The sequence below is a fragment of the Rhincodon typus genome, chromosome 5 (genome assembly GCF_021869965.1).
Source record: "Rhincodon typus isolate 14 chromosome 5, sRhiTyp1.1, whole genome shotgun sequence".
In the NCBI taxonomy this organism is placed as follows: Eukaryota; Metazoa; Chordata; class Chondrichthyes; order Orectolobiformes; family Rhincodontidae; genus Rhincodon; species Rhincodon typus.
The window spans coordinates 75,303,835-75,326,156 of record NC_063336.1 but is presented as its reverse complement, the minus strand read 5'-3'; the positions used below and the strand labels follow the sequence as shown (position 1 = coordinate 75,326,156).

General features: G+C 42.2%; 1 protein-coding gene across 1 annotated transcript in view; it reads left to right on the top strand.

Annotated features, from left to right (window-relative positions):
* Positions 1–22,322, top strand: part of LOC109936192 (collagen alpha-1(XIX) chain-like) — a 334,226-nt gene that overhangs the window by 138,365 nt on the left and 173,539 nt on the right. The window contains exons 13-15 of the mRNA XM_048597074.1: positions 10,194–10,217; positions 19,365–19,409; positions 19,808–19,861. Coding sequence (XP_048453031.1) covers positions 10,194–10,217; positions 19,365–19,409; positions 19,808–19,861 — 123 coding nt within the window. The remainder of the gene's footprint in view (positions 1–10,193; positions 10,218–19,364; positions 19,410–19,807; positions 19,862–22,322) is intronic.

The window sequence follows — 22,322 nt, the reverse complement described above, 5'->3', positions numbered from 1 at the left end:
GCATGGTGGTTCAGATCAAGCATTCCCTGAGGGCTGGACTTCAGATCACATGCTAAAGATTTTTATCCATACTGTGAAATGAAAGTAAAATCAAAACATCAAAACATAAATTAATTCCCCCACTATGACAACTCTATTTCTCCTGCAAGTGTCCACAATCTCCTTGCATATTTGTTCCTCTAATCCCTGTTGACATTTGGGTCCTATTGTACAACCCCACTAATGTCACCATCTCCTTCTTATTTCTTAGCTCCACACACAAAGTCTCACTGGATGATCCCTGTTATTTCATCTCTGGCTACTGCTGTGATACTGCCCTTAATCAAAAATGCAACTCCCCATCTCTTCTTACTTCCACTTCTGTCCTGCCTAAAGCACATGTACCCTGGCACATTAAGCTGCCAGTCCTGTCCCTCCCTTAGCCATGTTTCTGTAAGGTTTTGGAGTAGATTTGTAGCGTGGGTTTGTGTGTTTCCTCTAATTTTGTCCGTTTAATGATGGCAAAGGTGTCATCCACGTAGCGTTTCCAATAAAATTCACCAGAGAGGAAGAGAAGAACAAACAGCTCCCATTCCTGGACGTCATGGTAGAGCGCAAGACAAATGGGGAACTGCAAAGGAAAGTACACAGAAAAGCCACACACACAGACCAGGTACTGAACTTCTACAGTAACCATTCCAGCACACACAAATGAAGCTGCGTGCAAACACTGTTTAAAGGGCAACAACACACTGCAGCAATACAGAACTACGCCAAGAGGAAGAAGAATACCTCTTCCAGGTTTTCAGGGATAATAGATATCCAAAAAACTGGGTCAGAAGATGCCTACACAAACAACATCAGGGAGATACTACAGGCCCCAACACACCTATCACACTACCCTACATCAGGAACACATTGGAATTCACCACAAGACTCATACGACCACTGGACATCAGAGTGGCACACAAGCCCACGTCAACCCTACGACAACTGCTCACCCGAACTAAAGACCCACGCCCCGCCATGGACAGGACCAATGTCATCTACAAGATCCCCTGCAGAGACTGTGAGAAACACTACATCGGACAAACAGAAAGGAAACTAACAACAAGGGTACATGAACACCAACTGGCTACAAAAAGACACGACCAATACTCACTCATCTCAATCCACATGGACAAGGAGAACCACCATTTCGACTGGGACAACACCAAAATCCTGGGATAAGCTAGGCAGAGACAGGCACGAGAATTCCTAGAGGCCTGGCACTCCACGAAGCATGCTATTAATAAACACATTGAACTCGACCCCATACACATTCCACTACGAAGGAAAACTGGAAGTGAGGTAATCCAGCTCAACGGACTCCAGAGTTTAAAAACCAGGCAGGAAAACATACCGACGCTTCATCGGAGGCTGCACTGAGGATGTTACCCAGCATGGTAACGAAACGTCTGCAATACAAGAAACCAGCTCGGCGAGCCAACCAACCTCAATATGTTTCTGTAATGGCTATAATATCCCAGCGCCACGTACCTACCCATGCCTTGAGTCCATTGGCCTTACCTGTCAGGAGTTTACTGAAGAGGGAAATCGGGAATGTGGAAAGGCGGCATGAGCCAGATTTAGGAGTCCCACTTTAGGATTCTCCTCAGGTTAACATGCAGGTTCAGTTAGCAGTTAGGAAGGCAAATGAAATGTTAGCATTCATTTCAAGAATACTAGAATATAAGAACAGAGATATATTGGTGAGGCTGTATAAGGTATGGTCAGATCACATTTGGAATATTGTGAGCAGTTTTGGGCCCCCTATCTAAGAAAGGATGTGCCGGAATTGGAGAGGGTCCAGAAGAGGGTCACAAGAATGATCCTAGGCATGAAGAGCATGTCAAACGAGGAATCTTTGAGGACTCTAGGTCTGTATCTATGACGTGTAGAAGGATGAAGGGGGATCTCTTTGAAATTTACAGGATACTGACAGGCCTGGATAGAGCAGAGTGGAGAAGATGTTTCCACTAGTAGGAGAGACTAGGACCTGAGGGCACAGTTTCAGAGTGAAGGGATGACCCCTTGGAGCTGAGATGAGGAGGAATTCTTTCAGCGGAGGGTGGTGAATCTTTGGAATTAAGTGCCCCAGAAGGCTGTGGAGGCGAAGACATTGAGTGTATTTAAGATATCGATAGATAGGGGATCAAGGGTTATGTGGAGAAGGTACAAGCATGGGATTGAGAAACGTGCCATAATCAAGTGGTGCCACAGACTTAATGGGCCTAATGACAATTTATTTTATGATTATTAAGACAGAACACACAGACATTTGTTGGGAATGTATTAACCAGCGCAATTAAACATAATACATCCAATAAATACAATGATCAGAGCTATCTTCAAGGAAGGAACATAGTCAGAAGGCAGTAGAGCTGGGCTATTCCAAAAAAAATTGAAAAGATAAACTTGCTGCTTTAAAGTCAAAAATGGAGACATTAGTTGCAAGGCAATTATGAGCAAGTTTGTATTAGAGTCTTGAAAAGGGCATGTCATGATAGGCGTTGATATTGGGTTCCATGAATGGTCAGTTGTTGCACACATTTCCTACAATTTCCTTCACACTTATACAAAGTGAGACTGACCATCGTAGACCTCAGCCATGTAACCATTCTCCCTTTGTCCTGAAGATTCCAGTTGAGGGGAAAAGTGCACCAGAGGATGATAAGCTAGTCCATTGATTCAGTTTTCAGTTCAAACTCCTGATCCTCCTCCAGTGTCACAATGACACCACCTGCAAACTGAAGGAGCAGCACCTCATATTCCGCCACAGGAGCCTACAGACCAATGGCCTAAATGTGGATTTTACCAGTTTCAAGACCTCCCCACCCCCGGCCTTATCCCATGACCAATGCTCCTTCTCATCCCCACCTCCTTGACCTGACACAACCTGTCCATCTTCTCTCCCACCTATCTGTTCCTCCCACTTCACTGACCAATCCCTACCACTCCCAACCTGCATTCACCTATCACCATTCCACCTACCTTCCCCAGCCCCACCCCTCCTCTCTCTATTTATTTTTGAGCTCCCTTCCCTCCCCCCATTTCGAAGAAGGGTCCCGCCAAAATGGTCAACTTTCCTGCTCCTCTGATGCTGCCTGGCCTGCTGTGTGCCTCCGGTTCCAGACTGTGTTATCTCTTAGGTAAGGTTAGTAAGTTTGCAGATGACACCAAAATTGGGGGTGTTATGGACAGCGAAGAAGGTTAAAATGAGACCTTGATCAGATGGGCCAATGGGCTGAGGAGTGGCAGATGGAGTTTAATTTAGATAAATGTGAGGTGCTGCATTTTGGAAAGGCAAGCCTGGGCACATCTTATATATTCTCTCAACCTGCAACTCCATTCTCCTTTGTAATTAAGTCAATTAGATGAAAATATAACTATTTACAAAACCTGACAAATGGAACATCTCCTTGGAACTTGCAAACTAACAGTCTATCCCCCATCAACATATTTGCTCTGGTATTGTTGACAGTAGTGAATATCCTGCACTTTCCACATTAAACAACCTGGGCTCCACTTCACCTTCTGTACTGCTTGTGTAGAGCTCCAATTACGCTGAAGCATTGCATCCTACAATAATGTTAGTGACAGGACCTCACGGATTGGTTCACAGAATGGCACAAATGGGCCTAAAGGTGCCTGGTGTTCATGTAAAGACCCTGCCTTACCCCTTTCAGAGTAACAACAGGTGAGAGAGACCGCTGGTGTACATTCCAAAGCACAGTCACTGTCATCTCTGTTATTCAGTCTGCCCCCTGTACACTCATATGTACCTGTCCCAATGGGGACTTTTCAAATAGTCACTCAAATGGCTCTCAGTGTTTGTACCGGAGCTGAGTGTTTGGTCATTTGCCAGAAGTTGTACTTTTTAATCACTGACTCAACACATATCTGGGATACCTATCTGCACAGTCATGCTTAAACAAGCTCAGGGGAAAAATGAATGCTGCCAAATCCCAGTAATTGCTTTCAAAGCAACTGTATATGGCTATATGATAGCTTTACAGTGGCTAACTTCCTGGTATGTTTCCCACTTAGTTGGTTAAGGACAAGCAGTGCTCAGAAAGGTATGTGTGAGATCTTTGCATCATTTGACAGGAATGCCCTATGGATATGATTTTACAAAGTCAATTTCCTGACACTGAACCTTTCCCCATCTTCCTCTCCCCAATCTTCCCCTTCTGTTGCCTTTTTCTTTGTCACCCAACCCTTCTGTCTCTCTTACTCTTCCTCTCTGCACTCTCAAGTTAGACATAGGAGCAGAAATAAGCCATTCAACCTATCAAGTCTTGTCTGCTATTCAGTTAGATCATGGCTGATCTGATAAACCTCAACTCCACTTCCCTGCCTTTTTCCAGAATCTTTTATTTCCCTTGATTCCCGATTTAAAAATCTGATTATCTCAGCTTTGAATATACTTGATGGTCCAGCTTCGACAGCTCTCTGTAGTGAAGAATTTCACAGATTCACTACCCTCTGAGAGAAAAAAAATCATCCTCATCTCTGGTTTAAATGCACAACAAATGCCCACTGGTCCTTGACTGTCCCACAAGCAAACAAACTTTCTGCATCTATTCTGTCACGTTTCAAAAAGGTTACTGCATATTCTTCTAAATTCCAATGTGTACGAACCCAACCTACTCAACTTTGTCTCATAGGGATTCTATGATTCTATAAGTCAGTCCTTGGTAAAACCTCCTTAATTTTATACTCATTCCCTTTGAAATAAAGGGCAATCACTGCTGTCTCATGTGTCCCATTCTCTCTCTCCCCGCCAAACTTCTCTCATTCTCAGCCCCTCTCCTCTATATTTTCCCCCGCTTTATCCCCTTCATGATCTCCCCCTCCAACCCCTCCCAGCTCCCTGTCTCTCTCGTGTCTCACATTCTATCACTATTTCTCTCCCCTCACTCCACCTTCCTTGAGGGCAGTGAGGATTCAAGATCTGTGTCCACTGTGGATTTTTAAATTGGTGGATTTCCACCCACATTTCTAATATATATAATTGGAAGGTATCCTTGAGGGCATTGTCAACAAGTGCTATCCAACGAACGTATATAAATATAACTCCATGTCCAGTCCATATTGTTCTAAAGTACTACATTGTAATTAACAATTCATTGCATTTATGGTTTGGCCCACTGCATTGATAATGGTTACACTCCCTCAATGTGACTCAGTTTGGTTGCATTCTTTATTCTGAGATGCAAGGCTTTGGTGTCCAAGTCCTATTCCAGAACATAGAATCTTAGATTCCCTACAGTGTGGAAGTAGGCTATTTGGCCCATCAGGTCCACACCAAAGAGCATCCCATCCAGAACCACTCTCTACCCTGTAACCCTGCATTTCCCATGGCTAATCTACCTAGCCTGCACATCCCTGGACACTTTGGGAAAATTAGCACGAGCAACCCCCTAACCTGCACATCTTTCAACTGTGGAAGGAAACCAGAGCATCTGGAGGAAACCCACACAGATGTGGGGAGAATGTGCAAACTCCGTACAGACAGTCGCCTGAGGCTGGAATCAAACTTGGGTCCTTGGCTCTGGCCCATCTTAGAGTTGAATTTCCAACTTCTGCATCGTAATAAATATTTGTTTGAAAACAGCTCTTTAGAACCCCATTTAGGCTGAAGCATTGCATCCTACAATACTGTTAATGACAGGACCTCACGGAATGATTCACAAATGGCACAAATGGGTCTAAAGCACCCTGGTGTTCACGTAAAGACCCCGCCTTACCCCTTTCAGAGTATTGCTAATATTGCTAGCCATTGTGCCGCATTGAGCACAATACTCCCAGCTGACAATCCTCTGCACTGGTGAGGCAGTATGGCTTTATTGGAGGTTCTGTCTTTCAGATGAACCTAACAACCAAATGTGTAAGATTCCACTCCCCACCCTTGCCCCCTCACTGGAGCTACTTTAAGGAAGAGCAGGGCGTAATTATCCCCAGTGCCTTGCTCAATAGATCTCATCCCTCAGTCAACATCAAAGAAACAGATGGCCCAAAATCTCCCAGCTAAGTGAAAGATTTCTGACTCAGGTTCCATCTCAATGTCCCTCAGGACTCTGAGAAAGTCTCAATGTTTGGACATCCAGGCTGTTACACTAGAAATTTAGTTTTGGGATTGAAAGTTTTACCCTTCGCAGACTGATGCCCTGATTCCAACAACAGTAGGATCAGACAACCAGTACAAAGGCTGTTTGCCTTATTACAGGAGCATTGGGTTAATTTGTGAATGAAACAAGAGGCAAAGGGGTATTTTTTTTCCTGACTGGGCTGAATCCCACTACAACGTTCTGACCATTCAGGTTGGAGTATGAGGCAAAATCAGCCTCAGTGCAAAAAACACACAGAGAATCCTGAAGAAACTCAGCAGATCGGGCAGCACTGATGGAGAAAGAAATAGAATTAACATTCTGAGTCTGGCCTGACTCCTCTTCAGTTTTTCAATGAAGCACAGGCTTGGTTAAGGGACGCGCAATGATGCAGGTGGGTTGGGTCTGGCTGGGAGCTCTGTTGGCAGCCAAAATGGCTGTGATGTGCTGATTGATGCCTGGTTGAGAAAATACACATTTGTATAATATCTTTCAGATCTCAGTACTGTGCCAAGTATATTTGATGTGAAGTCACTGTTGTAATGTGTGAGTGTGATGTGGTCAGTAATCCAAGACATCTTCTTTGTTAAGTACAAACTTATGATGTGCAGTCAATCATTCAGATATCATCAGCTCTTTAAACCTTAACAGGCTAATTCTAGCAGATTTTGACAATAGCTGATCAGACAGTGAGTTGTGCCCAGTGAGTTGCACCAGGGCTCTCAATAGATTGTCAAGTGTTGGCTGAAGCCTACAAGGTTGCTGTTGATGTTGAGTGATGTATCTTTATGATTAGCAAATCCTTTAATTTCATCTCATCGTCCCTCGAGCTGATCAACAACTCACAGTCGTAGGGAGGGATATCAACTGTGGTAAGCAACCACGAGGGATTTACTTCTTTATCTATTAGTGAGAGGGATAGAAACATTGTTACATCAAAAGAAGTGGCCCGATGCACTCTGTTCCATCCCTCTCTCCCCCATCATCCTTTCTGGTTCCGCATGTCTGCCTGGCCAGCCTTTTACCCTTCACCTACCTTCCATGATCTTTTATATTCACTATGATAAGTTAGTGCCTACTCATGCCAACCCATTCTCCTACACACAGCCCTCTACCCTTACATTGATCATGCCAAATCATCCAGTGTCCATCATGAGCAGACCTTGGGACCCATGTTGAGGTTAAAAATGTTCTTAACTGTCATTGATCAATTCAGAACTTCAAAAATAACACCATTATTGATGAAAGCCCACTCACCGCAGTCAGTGTTCTTTATTCCCATAAACGTGCACTGGAATCCGCAGTCTGACTTCAAAGAGACTGTAAACATTTGGAACTATCAATCAAGCTATTCACCACTGTGAAAATGAAAGATTGTGAAATTAGTTATTTCTCCTGTGATGAACGCACTCAAACTTATGTCAACCTAGAGTGAAATAGAAAACACCTTTTAACATTCCAAACTTTTTCAAATATTTAAGGGGCAGGAATTTTAAATGCCTCTACAGGTCCTTTTGACAAATCTGTTTACAGTTCCAGTGAGTTTAAGGATATTTTGCACACGTTAATATCTATTTTTAACAATCTCAATGGGCACTTTAACAAGTACAGCTGCCTCTGTGAACTATGGATTTGCAAGTTGGAAGTTGTCTCCCTGCAACCACTTCCTGTGATAATGGTAAGTGCTGTGTTTTGGAGCGAGACCTCTAGATCCAGGCCTCTGAAGCCATTTTTCTAATGACAGAGAAGCCATTCATCTTTACAAAAATTCAAGCCTTTAATTTACTGAACTTTTCTTTTTACCATCTACCAGCCTTCACCACCTGAGAAGATTTGAAATATACTAGCTTTTATTGTATACTACTGAAGGCAGTGCAAAAATGTTGACCCAGATTTTGAAGCCTAAACCTGACTTCACCTACCTTGTTGCTTTAACTCATCTTGGTCTTAATTTGTTCATGGGATATGGGCATCGCTGGCTGGCCCAGCATTTATTACACATCGCTAGTTGTTCTTGAGAAGGTGTTGGCGAGCTTTCTTCTTGAATTGCTGCAGTTCCTGTGGTGTAGGAAGACCAACTGTGCTGTTTGAGAGAGAGTTTTGTTTGTTATAATTCTTTATGTTGTGATATTTGAAGAGAATATGCACAAAGTTGTACAGGTGTGAGGTTGTAGACTTGCTCGCTGAACCGGCGTGTTTGATTGCAGACGTTTCATCACCCTACTAGGTAACATCATCAGTGCACCTCCGGGGGCACACTGACAGTGTTACTTAATAGGGTGACAAAACATCTGCAATCAAACTCACCTGCTCAGCGAGCAAGTCTACAACCTCATCCACCACCCAAGCTATAAATCTTCTCAAAACATTGTACATGTGTCATTGAGAAACCAGGGTGCAAAGCAGCATGTGACCAACTATAAACTTTTGTAGCTGGAATTGCAGTTGCTATGAATAACCGTGGTTGATGAATCCCTATAGAAGATGTGTTTCCTGTAAATTGTATATATGTTAACTATAGTTTCTAAATAATTTTAATGTACTTGTTGTTTACCAGTCCTGTATCTGAGATCGGTGAGTTTGCAAAAAGAAGGCATAAAATAAACACCACACGTTAAGGTAAAACAAAAAACTGCAGATGCTGGAAATATAAACAAAAATAGAAATTGCTGGAGAAACCAAGCAGGTGTGGAGCGCCTGTGAATAAAGCAGTGGATGAAGGATTACTAGACCCGACGTTGCTTTCTCTCCACGGATTCTGCCAGACTTGCTGAGTTTCTCCAGCAGTTTCAATTTTTAGACAACAGATTGAGGACCTTGGTCCTTAGACCAAAAGAGGGCTGCTTCTCTCCATTGCCATATTTTTGCCTGGATGTTTAATGAAAGTTCTATTCTATCTCTAAGTGAAGTTTTACACCATACTGGGGTTGCTTAGCTCAGTTGAGTTCAATTCCCGCATCAGCTGAGATTACCATGAAGGATTCTCCTTCTCAACCTTCCCCTCACCTGAAGCACAGTGACCTTCAAGCTAAACCACCACCAGTCATCTCTCTCTAATGAGAGAGCATCCCATCGTCTTTTATGAGACGATGGGATGCCTTTACAACATCTTTCATCCTTGAGTTTGCAGCAGCTGCGAAGGAAGACCTGTTTAAAAAAAAATTTTTAGTTAGACTGTATAGCAGAGAGAGAAGTAAAGGGATAGTTAAGTTTTGTTTTATTTTCTACAGTGATTTAAAATAATTTTTCCATATGGTTCCCATGCATCAGATAGGAGTGTCTTCCTCATGATGCCAGAAGCTGCCATTGCCCCTGCACTCACAAACGGAATTAATGTCTCTCTAGGAGTCTCCAGGTTAATCACAAACAATCTCTGCCAAAATCCCAGGAGACAAATTCTGGAGGGATTGTAATAAAATTGTGTAGTTTGCATTATCTTGACCACTTTTCTCAATTGCTTGTCAAAATATTGTCGATGGAGATGAAAAGCCACCTCTCTGACAGTCTTGTGAATTCAATTTGGTAACAACTATTCCATTGCTTTTCTGGTTGGTGGTTGGGATGGGTGAGGGATTGACTGAGGTCATGCTGGGCGTATGAGGGAGAGGTGGATGGTGAAACTCTAGAGTTACATCTGCACATATACTTACACCTAGAATGTAAATGCTCTAATTCCACATTTTCCATTGGTTATGTGCCTGCAAGTGATACAAGGAGATCCTAATGTACTAGATACAAAATATATTTATAATCCCAGGGAAATTTTTTAATGAATTAGTCAGTGTTTCAGACAAAGGGAATGTGTATCAAGAGTTTAAACTAGATATTAACCTGTGGTATCTGAAACTATTCTTTACAATTGAAGAATTGTAAATCATGCAAGATGCCTCTGTCCAAAGCTGAATTCCTATTACCTTGTGTCTGTCACCCAAAAACTCTTTAAAGCCTACACAAACAGCAACAATCAATCTCTGGCATGTTCTCAGTATGCTTATACTTAAACATGAATGATTTGCGCCATGGGTACCTCATATTTAATTACCTCCTTTTTATCTTTTACAGATCAAGGGACTCAAAGGAGAACCAGTAAGTACTGGATTTCTGACTTAGAGAAATGTCACACAAGCTTTGAACTACTCACCAAGTAAGCAGCTGAACAGTAAAAAGCAGCATGAAGTCAGGGTTGATCATTGCTCTGGGCCAATGATGCTGATTTCAGAGGGGGTAATAGCATTGGCTTCAGCACCCCATGGATTGGTGGAAGGAGGAGCCTAGGATTTGAGTCCATTCCAGTTGTTACCTCGGTTCAACAACTTTCTGAAATGGGGAGAGGCCCCACTCACTTGGAGTTGTTGCTGTGCCTCAAGTCCTCATGGAAGTCTGGCGGGTGTACATCCATGGTAGATACAGGACAGGGGAAGTTGGATGTATTAATTTCTGGTTGCCAGTTTGAGCCAGTCCAAATTGCTCCATGATTCAGTATGACAGTGGGAGGTAGCCATTATTCAGGAAGACTTGGGTTATTCGCCCTTGGCTGATTTTTCACACCTAAGTCCCATAAATAAGTAAAAATGTAAAGGCAGAGTGTACAAGAGTGAAGAAGTTCAAGCCAGACCTTAATGGGACACTGATCAGAAGCCAGCCGCAGTCATTATGGTTAAATCAGGACAACATACTTTGGAAGAGAGTTTTTATTTTGGAGACCTGATGAGATGAGTGACTGAACTGGTAGGAGGGATTGATGACTTCCGTTTTTTTAGAAAATGAGACGTTGGTTTCCTTGGAGTAGAGACAAGGAAGGACACATTTGTTAGAGATGTTCAAAATTATGAAAGATTTTGTTAAGAATGAATAAGGGGAAACCATTTCCAGTCACAAATATGTTGGTAACCAGAACATAAATTAAGAGAAGGAGTAGGCAATTCAATCCTTAAACCTGCTCTGCCATTCGATACGATTATGGATGATCTCACCTTGGCCTCAACTCTACTTTTCTGCCCATTCCCCATAACCCTTTAACCCATTACTAATTAAAAATCTCTCTATCTCCTCCTCTGGGGTATTGAATTCCACAGTCCTCTGGAGTAATGAATTCCAAAGATAGGAAGAAACATTTCCCCTTGGTACAAGGATCAATGACTAGACAGTATAGATTTCAGTGAAAGGGCAGAAGGTTTAAAGGGGATTTGAGGAAAAATATTTTTCACCTAGAGGGTGTTGGGCAGGTGGAACTCACTGCCTGTAAGGGTGGTAAAAGCAGAAAATCTCAAGACATTTAAGAAGTATTTAGATGTACACTTGGGATGCCAAAGCATGCAAGACCAAGTGCTGGAAAGTAGGACCAGAGTAGTTATAGAGCCAGTTATAGACCAGAGTCATAGAGCCATATATCGTGGACATAGACCATTCAGTCCAACTCATCCATGCCAACCAGATATCCTAAATAAATCTACCCACTTGTCAGCATTTGGCTCATATCCCTCTAAATCCTTCCTATTCATGTATCCATCCAGATGCCTTTTAAATGTTATAATTATACCATCTTCCACCACTTCCTCTGGCAGCTCATTTCATACATACACTACCTCCTGCGTGAAAAAGTTGCCCCTGAGGTCACTTTTAAATCTTTTCCCTTTCACCTGGGGGACAGTGATTTGGATTCTCCCAAGTGAGGGAAAAGACCTTGTCTATTTACCCTATTTATGCCCCTCAAGATTTTATAAACCTTTATAAGGTCATTTCTCTGCCTCCGACGCTCCAGGGAAAATAGCTCCAGCTATTCGGCTTCTTCCTGTAGCTCAAGCCCTCCAACCCAGGCAACATTCTTGTAAATCTTTTCTGAATCCTTTCAAGTTTCATAACATCCTTCCTATATCAGGGAGACCAGAATGGCAAGCAGTATTCCAAAAGTAGCCTAACCAATGTCCTGTACAGTTGCAACATGACTCCTAACTCCTTTACTCAATGCACTGACCAATGAAAGCAAGCATACTAAATACTTTCTTCACTATACCTGTGACTCCACTTTTGGGAACTATGAACCTGCACTCCAAGGTCTCTTTGTTCAGCACCAGTCCCCAGGACCTTCCCATTAAGTGTATCAGTCCTGCCCTGATTTGCCTTTCCATAATGCAGCTCCTCACATTTATCTAAATTAAACTCCATCTGCCACTCCTCAGCCCATTGGCCCATCTGATCAAATTCCCGTTGTATTCTTCACTGTCCATTACACCTCCAATTTTGGTGTCATCTGCAAGCTTACTAACCATACCTCCTATGTTCATATCCAAATCATTTATATAAATGACAAAAAGCAGTGGACCCAGCACTGATCTTTTTGGTGCACCATTGGTCACAGGAAATATTTGAGCATGCAGTGGAAGAAAGGCAGCGAATCACACTGAAATAGTCAAACACGGCAAAACAAGAAGTTAATGGTAATTAATAACCCTCAGTTTTAAATTTCAGACCGCAAACTTGATGGCTATGGCTGAATGTAACAGTTGTAACTAAGGCTGTTTTTAAAAGAAACCTTATTATGTGGATTTTTTTCATATTGAGTAGCAATTTGTAACAAAATATACAAATATACAAAGTAACCAATATATATCCTCTGGATGACTAATGAGGGTTTTTAGTGTTAATTGTGAAATTAGAATGCCATTCAAAATCCAACCATACTGCCATCAACAACTTTTTCAAGTGTGCATACAGTGAGACAAACATAGTGAGACAAACGTTTGGCTTGGACTCAATTTGGACCATACATGAGCAACCTTCCATCATCACCCTCTGTCTCCTACCTGTGCTGGGTCCACTGCTTTTTGTCATTTATATAAATGATTTGGATATGAACATAGGAGGTATGGTTAGTAAGCTTGCAGATGACACCAAAATTGGAGGTGTAATGGACAGTTCTGTATCCAGATGGCTAGTTCTCCCTGTATTCCTTGTGATCTAACCTTGCTAACCAGTCCACCATGATTGTTTCTGACCGACACAGACTCATTGGGCTGAACAGCCTTTTTTCTGTGCTGTCGACCTCTATGACTCTATTAATAATGTAAAGGGATATGGGAATAGTACAAGCAAATGGTGTTGAGGAAGACAACCAGCCATGATCTAGTTAAATCGAGGAGGAGGTTCAAGGGGCTGAATGACCTACTCTTGCTCCTATTTTCCGGTGTCCAAAAGTACGTGATGTTTAAAAATGTTTAGGCAGGGAGAGAATAAGTAGAAATTAAAGTCACAAAATGTCACTGAAATAGTGTCAAAATCCAAGGGAAACAACTGAGAGCCAGCACTCAGAAAGGGAACAGGTGAATTGAACATGAGAGTTGAATGTGTCTGAAGTCAAAGCATGTAAAATATATCTTTAGCTGGCTACTGAGAGGGTGCTAAAAACACTCTAAATAACATATGCATTCGCAATCTGACACATGGCAGAATTGAACCATTCATGCCAGCAATATTCTCACAACTACACTGAAGACATAGCCAGACACTTGGCAAGTTTAGTGCAATGCAAGATGAATGCTATTGATCCAAAGCCAGCTAATTCCTCCTGCCATCATTCATCTTCAGAGCCAGTTGTTCCACTGTTATGAAGCACAGCACTCCAGATACAGCTGTGTACGCAAGATGCAATTATTATATTTACATTAATAATTAATCATAAGACCATTTTTAAAAATCTGACCCAGCTTCTTTTTATTCCTTGCTGATTAATCCATGCCAGGACATTAATATTATAGAATTACACTACAGCATGAATAGGCCAATCCATCCAAATGGTCTTTGTGCTCCCACACAAGTCTCATCCCATCACTCTTCATCTAATCCTGTCAACTACACGTGCTGGGAACAGGAAGAGACTATTCAGCCTATTGAGATTGTTTCATGATTCAATACATCATGGCTGATCTTGGGCTTTAACTCCACTTTCCTGACATTTTTTAAAGTCATTCATGGGGTGTGGACATCGCTGGCTGGTCAGCATTTATTGCCTGTCCCTAGTGGCACTTTCGAAGGTGGTGGTGAGATGCCTCCATGAACTGCTGCAGTCCACCTGCTGTGGATTGACCCACAATGCCTTTCCGGAAGAAAATCCAGGATTTTTACCCAGTGACAGTGAAGGAATGACAATATATTTCCAAGTCAGGATGGTGAGTGGCCTGGAGGGGAACTTGAAGTTGGTGGTGCTCCTATGTATCAGCTGCCCTTGTTCTTCTCGATACAAGTTGTGGTGGATTTAGAAGCTGCTGTCAGATGCCCGTAGAAATTCACTGAAAGTCCTTAAAAATTGGTCATATAATGGACAGTGAAGAAGGTTATCTAAGATTGCAAAGCGATCTTGCTCAACTGGGCAAATAGGCTGAGGAATGGCAGATGGAGTTTAATTTGGATAATGCGAGGTTGCATTTTGGTAAAAGAAATAAGGGCAGGACTTATACCGTTAATGGTAGGGCCCTGGGTAGTCTTGTAGAGCAGAGAGACCTAGGGGTTCAGATACATAATTCCTTGAAATTTGCATCACATTGTAGACAGGATGGTTAAGAAGGCATTCAGCATGCTAGCCTTCACTGCTCAAACCTTTGAGTATAGAAGTTGGGATGTCATGTTGAGTTTGTACAGGACGTTGGTGAGGCCTCTTCTGGAGTACTGTGTACAATTCTGGTTGCCTTGTGATTGGAAGGATACTATTAAATTGGAGAGGGTTCAGAAAAGATTTACCAGGATGTTGCCGGAAATGGAGGGTTTAAATTATAAAGAGAGGCTGGATAGGTTGGGACTTATTTCACTGAAGCGTATGAGGTTGAGGGGTTACCTTATAGAGGTTTACAAAATCATGAAGGGCATAGATAAGATGAATAACAACGGTCTTCCCCCTAGGGTGGGGAAGTTCAAAACTAGGAGCATATTTTTAAGGAGAGAGTAGGAATATTTAAAAATAACATGAGAGACAACTTTTTAAATACAGAGTGGTTCGTATGTAGAATAAACTATCAGAGGAAGTGGTGGATGCAGGTACAATACTTAAAAGACATTTGGGTAAGTACATGAATAGGAAATGTTTGGAGGAATATGTACCAAATGCAGGAAAGTGGGCCTTGTTTGGTTTGGGAATATGGTTGACGTGAACTAGTTGGACAACTATGGACAACTTCCATGCTGTGTATGATCGATGACTCTGTGAGTCTAGATAGTACATGCTACTGTCACTGAACATCGGTAGTGGAGGGAGTGGATGTTTGTGGATGTGATGTCAATCAAGTAGGCTGCTTTGTCCCGGGTGCTTATATGCTTCGTGAGTGTTGTTGCAGCTTCACCCATCCAGGCAAATAGAGAGTATTGCATCACACTCCTGACATGCCTTGTAGATGGTGGACAGGCTTTAGGAAGTCAGGAGGTGAGTTACGCAGCATAGTATTTCTAGCCTCTGACCTGCTCTTGTAACCACTGTGTTTATGTAGTGGGTCCAGTTTAGATTTTGATAATGGTAACCTCAAGGATATTGATAGTGGTGGATTTAGTGATAGTAACACCATTGAATTTCAAGGGGCGATAGTTAGATTGTTTCTTATCGATGGTCAAGGCTTGACATTTGTGTGGTATGAATGTTACTTGCCACTGATCAGCCCAAGTCTGGGTATTGTCTAGAACTTGTTACATTTGAACATGGACTGCTTCAGTATCTGAGGAGTCGCAAATGGTGCTTAACATTGTGTGATCATCAGCAAACATCCCCACTTCTGACTTTATGATGGAGGGAAGGTCATTGATAAAGCAGCTGAAGATGGTTGGGCCTGAGACACTTCCCCAAGAATCTCCTGCAGAGATGTTCTAGAGCTGAGATGGCTGATTACCAGCATTGATAACCATCTTCCTATGTGTCACGTATGACTCCCATCACTGGTGAGTTCGCCCCCTGATACTCATTAATTCCAGTTTTGCTGGGGTTCCTTGATGCTACACTCAATTGAGTGCAGCCCTGATGTCAAGGGCAGTCACTCTGAACTCACCTCTGGAATTCAGCCCTTTTGTCCATGTTTGAGCCAACGCTGTAATGAGGTCACTGAGCAAGTTATTGCTGAGCAGATGCTGCTTGATGGCACTGTTGATGACATTTTCTCTCACTTTACTGATGATTGACAGTCAACTGATGGGGCAGTAATTGGCTGGGGTGAGTTTGTCCTGTTTTTTATCTACAGGACATACCTGGACCATTTTCCATATTGTCGCGAAGATGCCAGTGTTGTAACTGTACTGGAAGAGCTTGCCTAGTGTGTGACAAGTTCTGGAGAATATGTCTTCAGTACAATTGCCAGAATGTTGTCAAGGCCCATAGCCTTTGCAGTATCTCGTGCCTTCAACCGTTTGTTGATATCATGTGTAATGAACTAAAGTTGCTGAAGATTGGTACAGTATCTGTAATGCTGGGGACCACTGGAGAACGCAATTGCCTTGTTTGGATCAGGACCACAGAGAGTGTTGCAATTATGTACTAACCCACTAAGGGATCATTGATACTGTATTAAGTGAAAGTGGGTTAAAAACCAGAATGCGTAGTGTACCTGGTGTGATGCTATGAATGTCATAGAACATAGAACAGTACAGCACAGCACAGGCTCTTCGGCCCACGATGTTGTGCCTATCGTTTACCCTAAACCTAAGGTCTATCTTACCTCCACCCCTACCTTATACTATCATCCATATGCCTATCTATTAGCCGCTTAAATGCCCCTAACGAAGCCCATTCCACTACCCGTTCCGGCAGTGCATTCCACGCCCCTGCCACTCTCTGAGTAAAGAACCTACCTCTGACATCTCCCCTATATCTATCTTCACTCACTTTAAAACTATGCCCCCTTGTAATAGCTACCTCCACTCTAGGAAAATGTCTCTGGCTGTCTCCTCCATCTATACCTCTGATCATTTTGTACACCTCTATCAAGTCACCTCTCATCCTTCATCGTTCTAAAGAGAAAAGCCCTAGCTCTCTCAACCTTTCCATGTAAGACCTTCCCTCCATTTCTGGCAACATCCTGGTAAATCTCCTCTGCACCTTTTCCAACGCTTCCACATCTTTCTTGTAGTGAGGCGACCAGAACTGGACACAATACTCCAGGTGTGGCCGAACCAGGGTTTTGTATAGCTGGAGCATAACTTCACGGCTGTTGAACTCAGTCCCTCAATAAATGAAAGCTAACACACCGTACGCCTTCTTAACAACTCTATCCACCTGGGTGGCAGCTTTCAGGGAATTGTGGACATGAACCCCGAGATCCCTCTGCTCCTCCACACTGCCAAGAATCCTTCCATTAACCCTGTATTATGCTTACAAGTTTTTCCTTCCAAAATGAATCACCTCACACTTTTCAGGGTTAAACTCCATCTGCTACTTCTCAGCCCAGCTCTGCATCCTATCAATGTCCCTTTGTAACCTAGAACAGCCCTCCGCACTGTCCACAACTCGACCCACCTTAGTATCATCCGCGAAATTACTAATCCACCCTTCCACTTCTACATCCAAATCATTTACAAAAATCACAAATAGAAGAGGACCCAGAACAGATCCTTGTGGTACACCACTCGTAACTGAGCACCATGTCGAATATTTTCCGTCCACTACCACTCTTTGTCTTCTAAGGGTCAGCCAATTCTGAATCCAATCTGCCATATTTCCCCCTATCCCATGCCTCCTTACCTTCTGCATGAGCTTACCATGGGGAACCTTATCAAACACCTTACTTAAATTCATTTATACCACATCCACTGCTCTACCTTCATCCACGTGTTTGGTCACCTCTTCAAAGAATTCAATAAGGTTTGTGAAGCATGATCTACCCTCACACATCCATGCTGACTATCATGAATCAAACTGTGCCGATCCAAGTGATCATAAATCCTATCTCTCAGAGCTCTTTCCAATAATTTGCCCACCGCCGACATAAGACTAACTGGCCTGTAATTCCGGGGTTATCCCTATTCCCTTTTTTGAACAAGGGAATGACGGTTGCCACTCTCCAGTCTTCCGGCACTATACCAGTGGACAGTGAGAACGAAAAGATCATTGCCAAAGGCCCTGCGATCTCTTCCATCACTTCCCATAGAATCCTTGGATAAATCCCACCAGGCCCGGAGGACTTATCTATCTTTAAGTTCTTCAAAATTCCTAGTACATCTTCCTGACTAACATCAACCTCTTCTAGCCTAACAGCCTGTTTCACACTGTCCTTCTCTACAATTCGGTCCCTCTCAGTTGTGAATACCGAAGAAAGGTATTCATTAAGGACCTCTCCTATCTCTTTAGGCACCGTACACAAATTCCCTTTACAATCCTTGATCGGCCCTACCCTTTGTCCGGTCATTCTCTTATTCCTCACATACGTGTAAAAAGTCTTGGAGTTTTCCTTGATCCTATCTGCCAAGATTTTCTCATGCCCCCTTATAGCTCTCCTGAGCCCTTCTTCAGCTAATATTATAAAGTCATATTATAAAGGTTGTGATTTTAAGATCAATGCCCAGATTTTCTGATTACTGACAGAATACATCTGACTGACTATAATCTTATTCTTGTTTTATCTTACCTGTGTCTGCAGGGATAGGACAGCTAGTCGGTAAGGAGGTAGTGTGCCAGCTGGGTGAAGGTGTAGGATGGTAGGTGAGTGGGCAAGTGGGTGTGGCAGTAGGGGAATGGCAGGTGGGTGAGGGATGGGATTGTATGTGGGTGACGTGTAGGATTGCAGGTGGTGAGGAGGAACGGTGGTAGGAATGTGATCGGATAGGATGGCGGGGTGGTGAGGGTGTAGAGTGACAGGTGGGTGACGGGGTAAGGAGGCAGATTGGTGAGGGATAATGATGTCAAGTCAGTGCGAGGATAAAGTGACAAGTGAGTGAGGGAGTAAGGTGGCAGATGGGTAAGGAGGTGGGATGGCATGTGGATGAGGGGGTAGGATGGACATGGGTGAGGAGATAAGATGGCAGGTGAGTGAAGAGGTAGGGAGGTCTAGGGTGGTGTCAGGGAGAAGGCAGTGAGGTCAATGGGGCTGGATCAGTGAGTGACTTGGGGGGCAAGTAAAATCACTTAAATTTCTTAAACACGTTGATTAGATTGCCCAGCTTCATTGCCTAAATGAAAGGAAAAACAACCCTCGTTTATGAAACCTGTACTCATAATTTAATCCTTTCAAATTTAAATAGACATTTTTAATCTGACCAATATTTTTGCAGGGGGAGCCTGGTGCCCACGGTTTACCAGGACCACAAGGAGAAAGGGTGAGTAAATTTACAATATTTCACTTGACAATATTTTGTAAGACTCTGCCTGTTGAATTAATGCGTGTACTTCCGTGTACTGCTGTTCTCTCTATGATTCTTCCTGACATCGAATCACAAATAAATTGTTGGCTCCCGATTTGTTTCATTTGGAGACCTCCCATCTTTTGTTGCCCTGGACAAAAAAACAGCCCCTCCTTTTTCACTTTCAATATCTTTGTGACTTTTTTTTAAAGTGGTGTCATTCACAGTGTCTAGAGATTAAACTTCAATCCCTCAATACCCCAGGGCATCCTTGCAGAGGGTTGACAACTCTACCTTGATTGGATGATGAAGTGCCAAACTATTGGAAACAAGTTGAGGTTGACATGGGGTATTTGCCAATGTTTGTCTTGCAGGGTCCTGCAGGGCCTCAAGGTCTTCCGGGTTTGGTGGGAAAAAACGGTCAAAGGGTAAGTAAGCTTTACAAGTGTTCAGCATGTTTGTTTGAGTCTTAGGACTGACTGGTCAGCCTTAACAGTTGTCAGCTGTCATCTGAGAATGAGAAAGCCACTGGACTTGGAATATGAGGTCTAGATCCTGTGGCGGTTAAGGTGAGAAAGTGTAAATGTTCCCTGCTTCATAGCATTTCACAACAGGTGTTGAAATTGGAAAGGGAAATTGATTCTTGCTTTTCTGCTTAATAATGGATTTGTCTATGAAAGCATGAACGTGATGGATTATTTAGAGCAATTGCATGGAGATTTCCTTTAATGTTCTGTGTAATAATTTGATATTAAGGTATTTATGCCACTTGGTAGCTGAGATCCTCAGTAGTTAAAGGCAGTCGTGAGACAATGATGTACAATTTGGAAAAGCTTATCCAATTAGTGTCATTTATTGCCAGCTCTCTTCCTCCAGCCACTTTATTCTGTGCCCAAGATATTGACTATTCACTGAGACATCACTGTGATATCTTAAAGTCTTTCTGGAAATGCTAGCATCAATTTGTTGCCCATCTCTAGTTGCTCTTGAGAAGGTGGTGTTGAACATACACTTTTTTTAACTCTGTTTCTTTCTCCACAGATTCTGCCAGATCTGCTGAGTTTCTCCAGCATTCTCTGTATATTTTCCAAATACCTTTGTTAGAGCCATTGAATTCTTAAGGCTTAAAAGCACTTAATTAATTCTAATCACTTCAGATTATCTTTCAAAATAGCTATCATTTTGTATAAGAGTGTAGTGTAGGTAGGTGGTTGGAAGATTTATGGAATTGTAAAATAGTATAACAAAGGAGGAGGTCATTCAGCCTATTGGGTCTTCATGAGCTGTTTTGAACAGCAATCCAGCTCGCTCCTGTATCCCACACTTTCTGACGTTGCTGCGATTTTCTCCTTAAAGTATTTATCTAAATCAGTCCTGAATATTACAATTGAATTTGTGTCCATAACCCTGTCAGGTCATTCATTCTAAATTGCATAGAGAAAGATTTTTCCCACATCATCATCTTTTGCCAATGGTTGCCATTAACCTAGCTTTTCATTCCAGATTTTTTATTGAATTCAAAATCCACTTTTTACCATGGTAGGAATTTGAACCCCAGACCATAAGTCTGGTTCTCTGGATGACTAGCCTAGTGACTTTCCCACTATGCCATAACCTCACCCCTCTTGAAATGCACTCACTATGAATGCTGCTCACTGCCTGAAAACACAGGATCATTCAGTCACCTGTGTAGTGACCCAAGGAATTCGTGACTTCTGGTGCTGCTGAAAATGAACCATGCCTGTGTGAATGTCAGAGAATTGTGAAGCAGTTGCCAAATAGAAATTGATCCTTGGTGGTGATGACAGCTCTGTCAATGTATTTTTAGCAGTTCAGCAACGGATCAGGAAAGATGCAGGAAATTTGATCAGAGTCTGTTCATGAATTACAACTTCAGTATGTACTGTGCACATGCTAGGAATGGAATACTGCTTCTTCTAAATAGGGATGGCAATCAGAATATATAGTGCAAAAACTTTCACTCTATTATAACTCTGCATCACAATATAGGTTAGTCGAATTTATCAGCAAAATGTTGCATGTAGACATCACAGCGTTTGACAATTTGTAACTTATTATTAATGAAGAAAGGGAATAATCTTTGATTGTTAGATTAGCCCAGTCACGGTTAATCACAACAGAAGCTTCAAAGAGTCAGAATGAATTTTTTTAATGTAAAAACCTTTATTTTCAAACAATTATCATGTTGAAAAATTGTCTCAAACCGTGGTATTTTGTAGACCAATTATTATAAACAGTAGATCATTGAGGATTGGGTTAGAATATTGATATTTCCATCACTATATAACCAAATTCCGAGTGGCACACTGGACCATCAAATGGGCTTGTATCAATACATGTACGATTTCTTACAAGGCAAATCATACAAAAATATCTTGCATGCAATAGAACACAATTTTTACAGTTGGGTAAAATACGTGGGGCTATCACAAGCCATCCTTTCAGGTAAACATTTGATCTGAAACAGGGAAACAGTAAGTTAAAACAGCATCCTTCAGCCATACAACTAGGTCACATTTTTAAAAAAATTCTTTTTCACCAGATACATTTTCCTAAGTGACATGGGGCACAGAAGCCTTCAATCGTTCAAATATTATATGAATACTGAAGGACAGAGCATTGTTCGCAACATTTTCATTGCTGTTTATTCAATTAACTCACCATTAAACAGGGATTATCAAATAGGTAGTAACTACAACTGCTCATAACCAACAGGCTGCTGCTGAGACAAAATTAGCACCAAAGGATAATCTTCCTTTCTCTTATCTGATTTTACAAATGCTGTCCTAACTGACCTTAAATTTTGCACCAGCTTGAACTTATCCAAAGCCATGCTGTACCTATCCTAATTCATACGATCACCTCTGT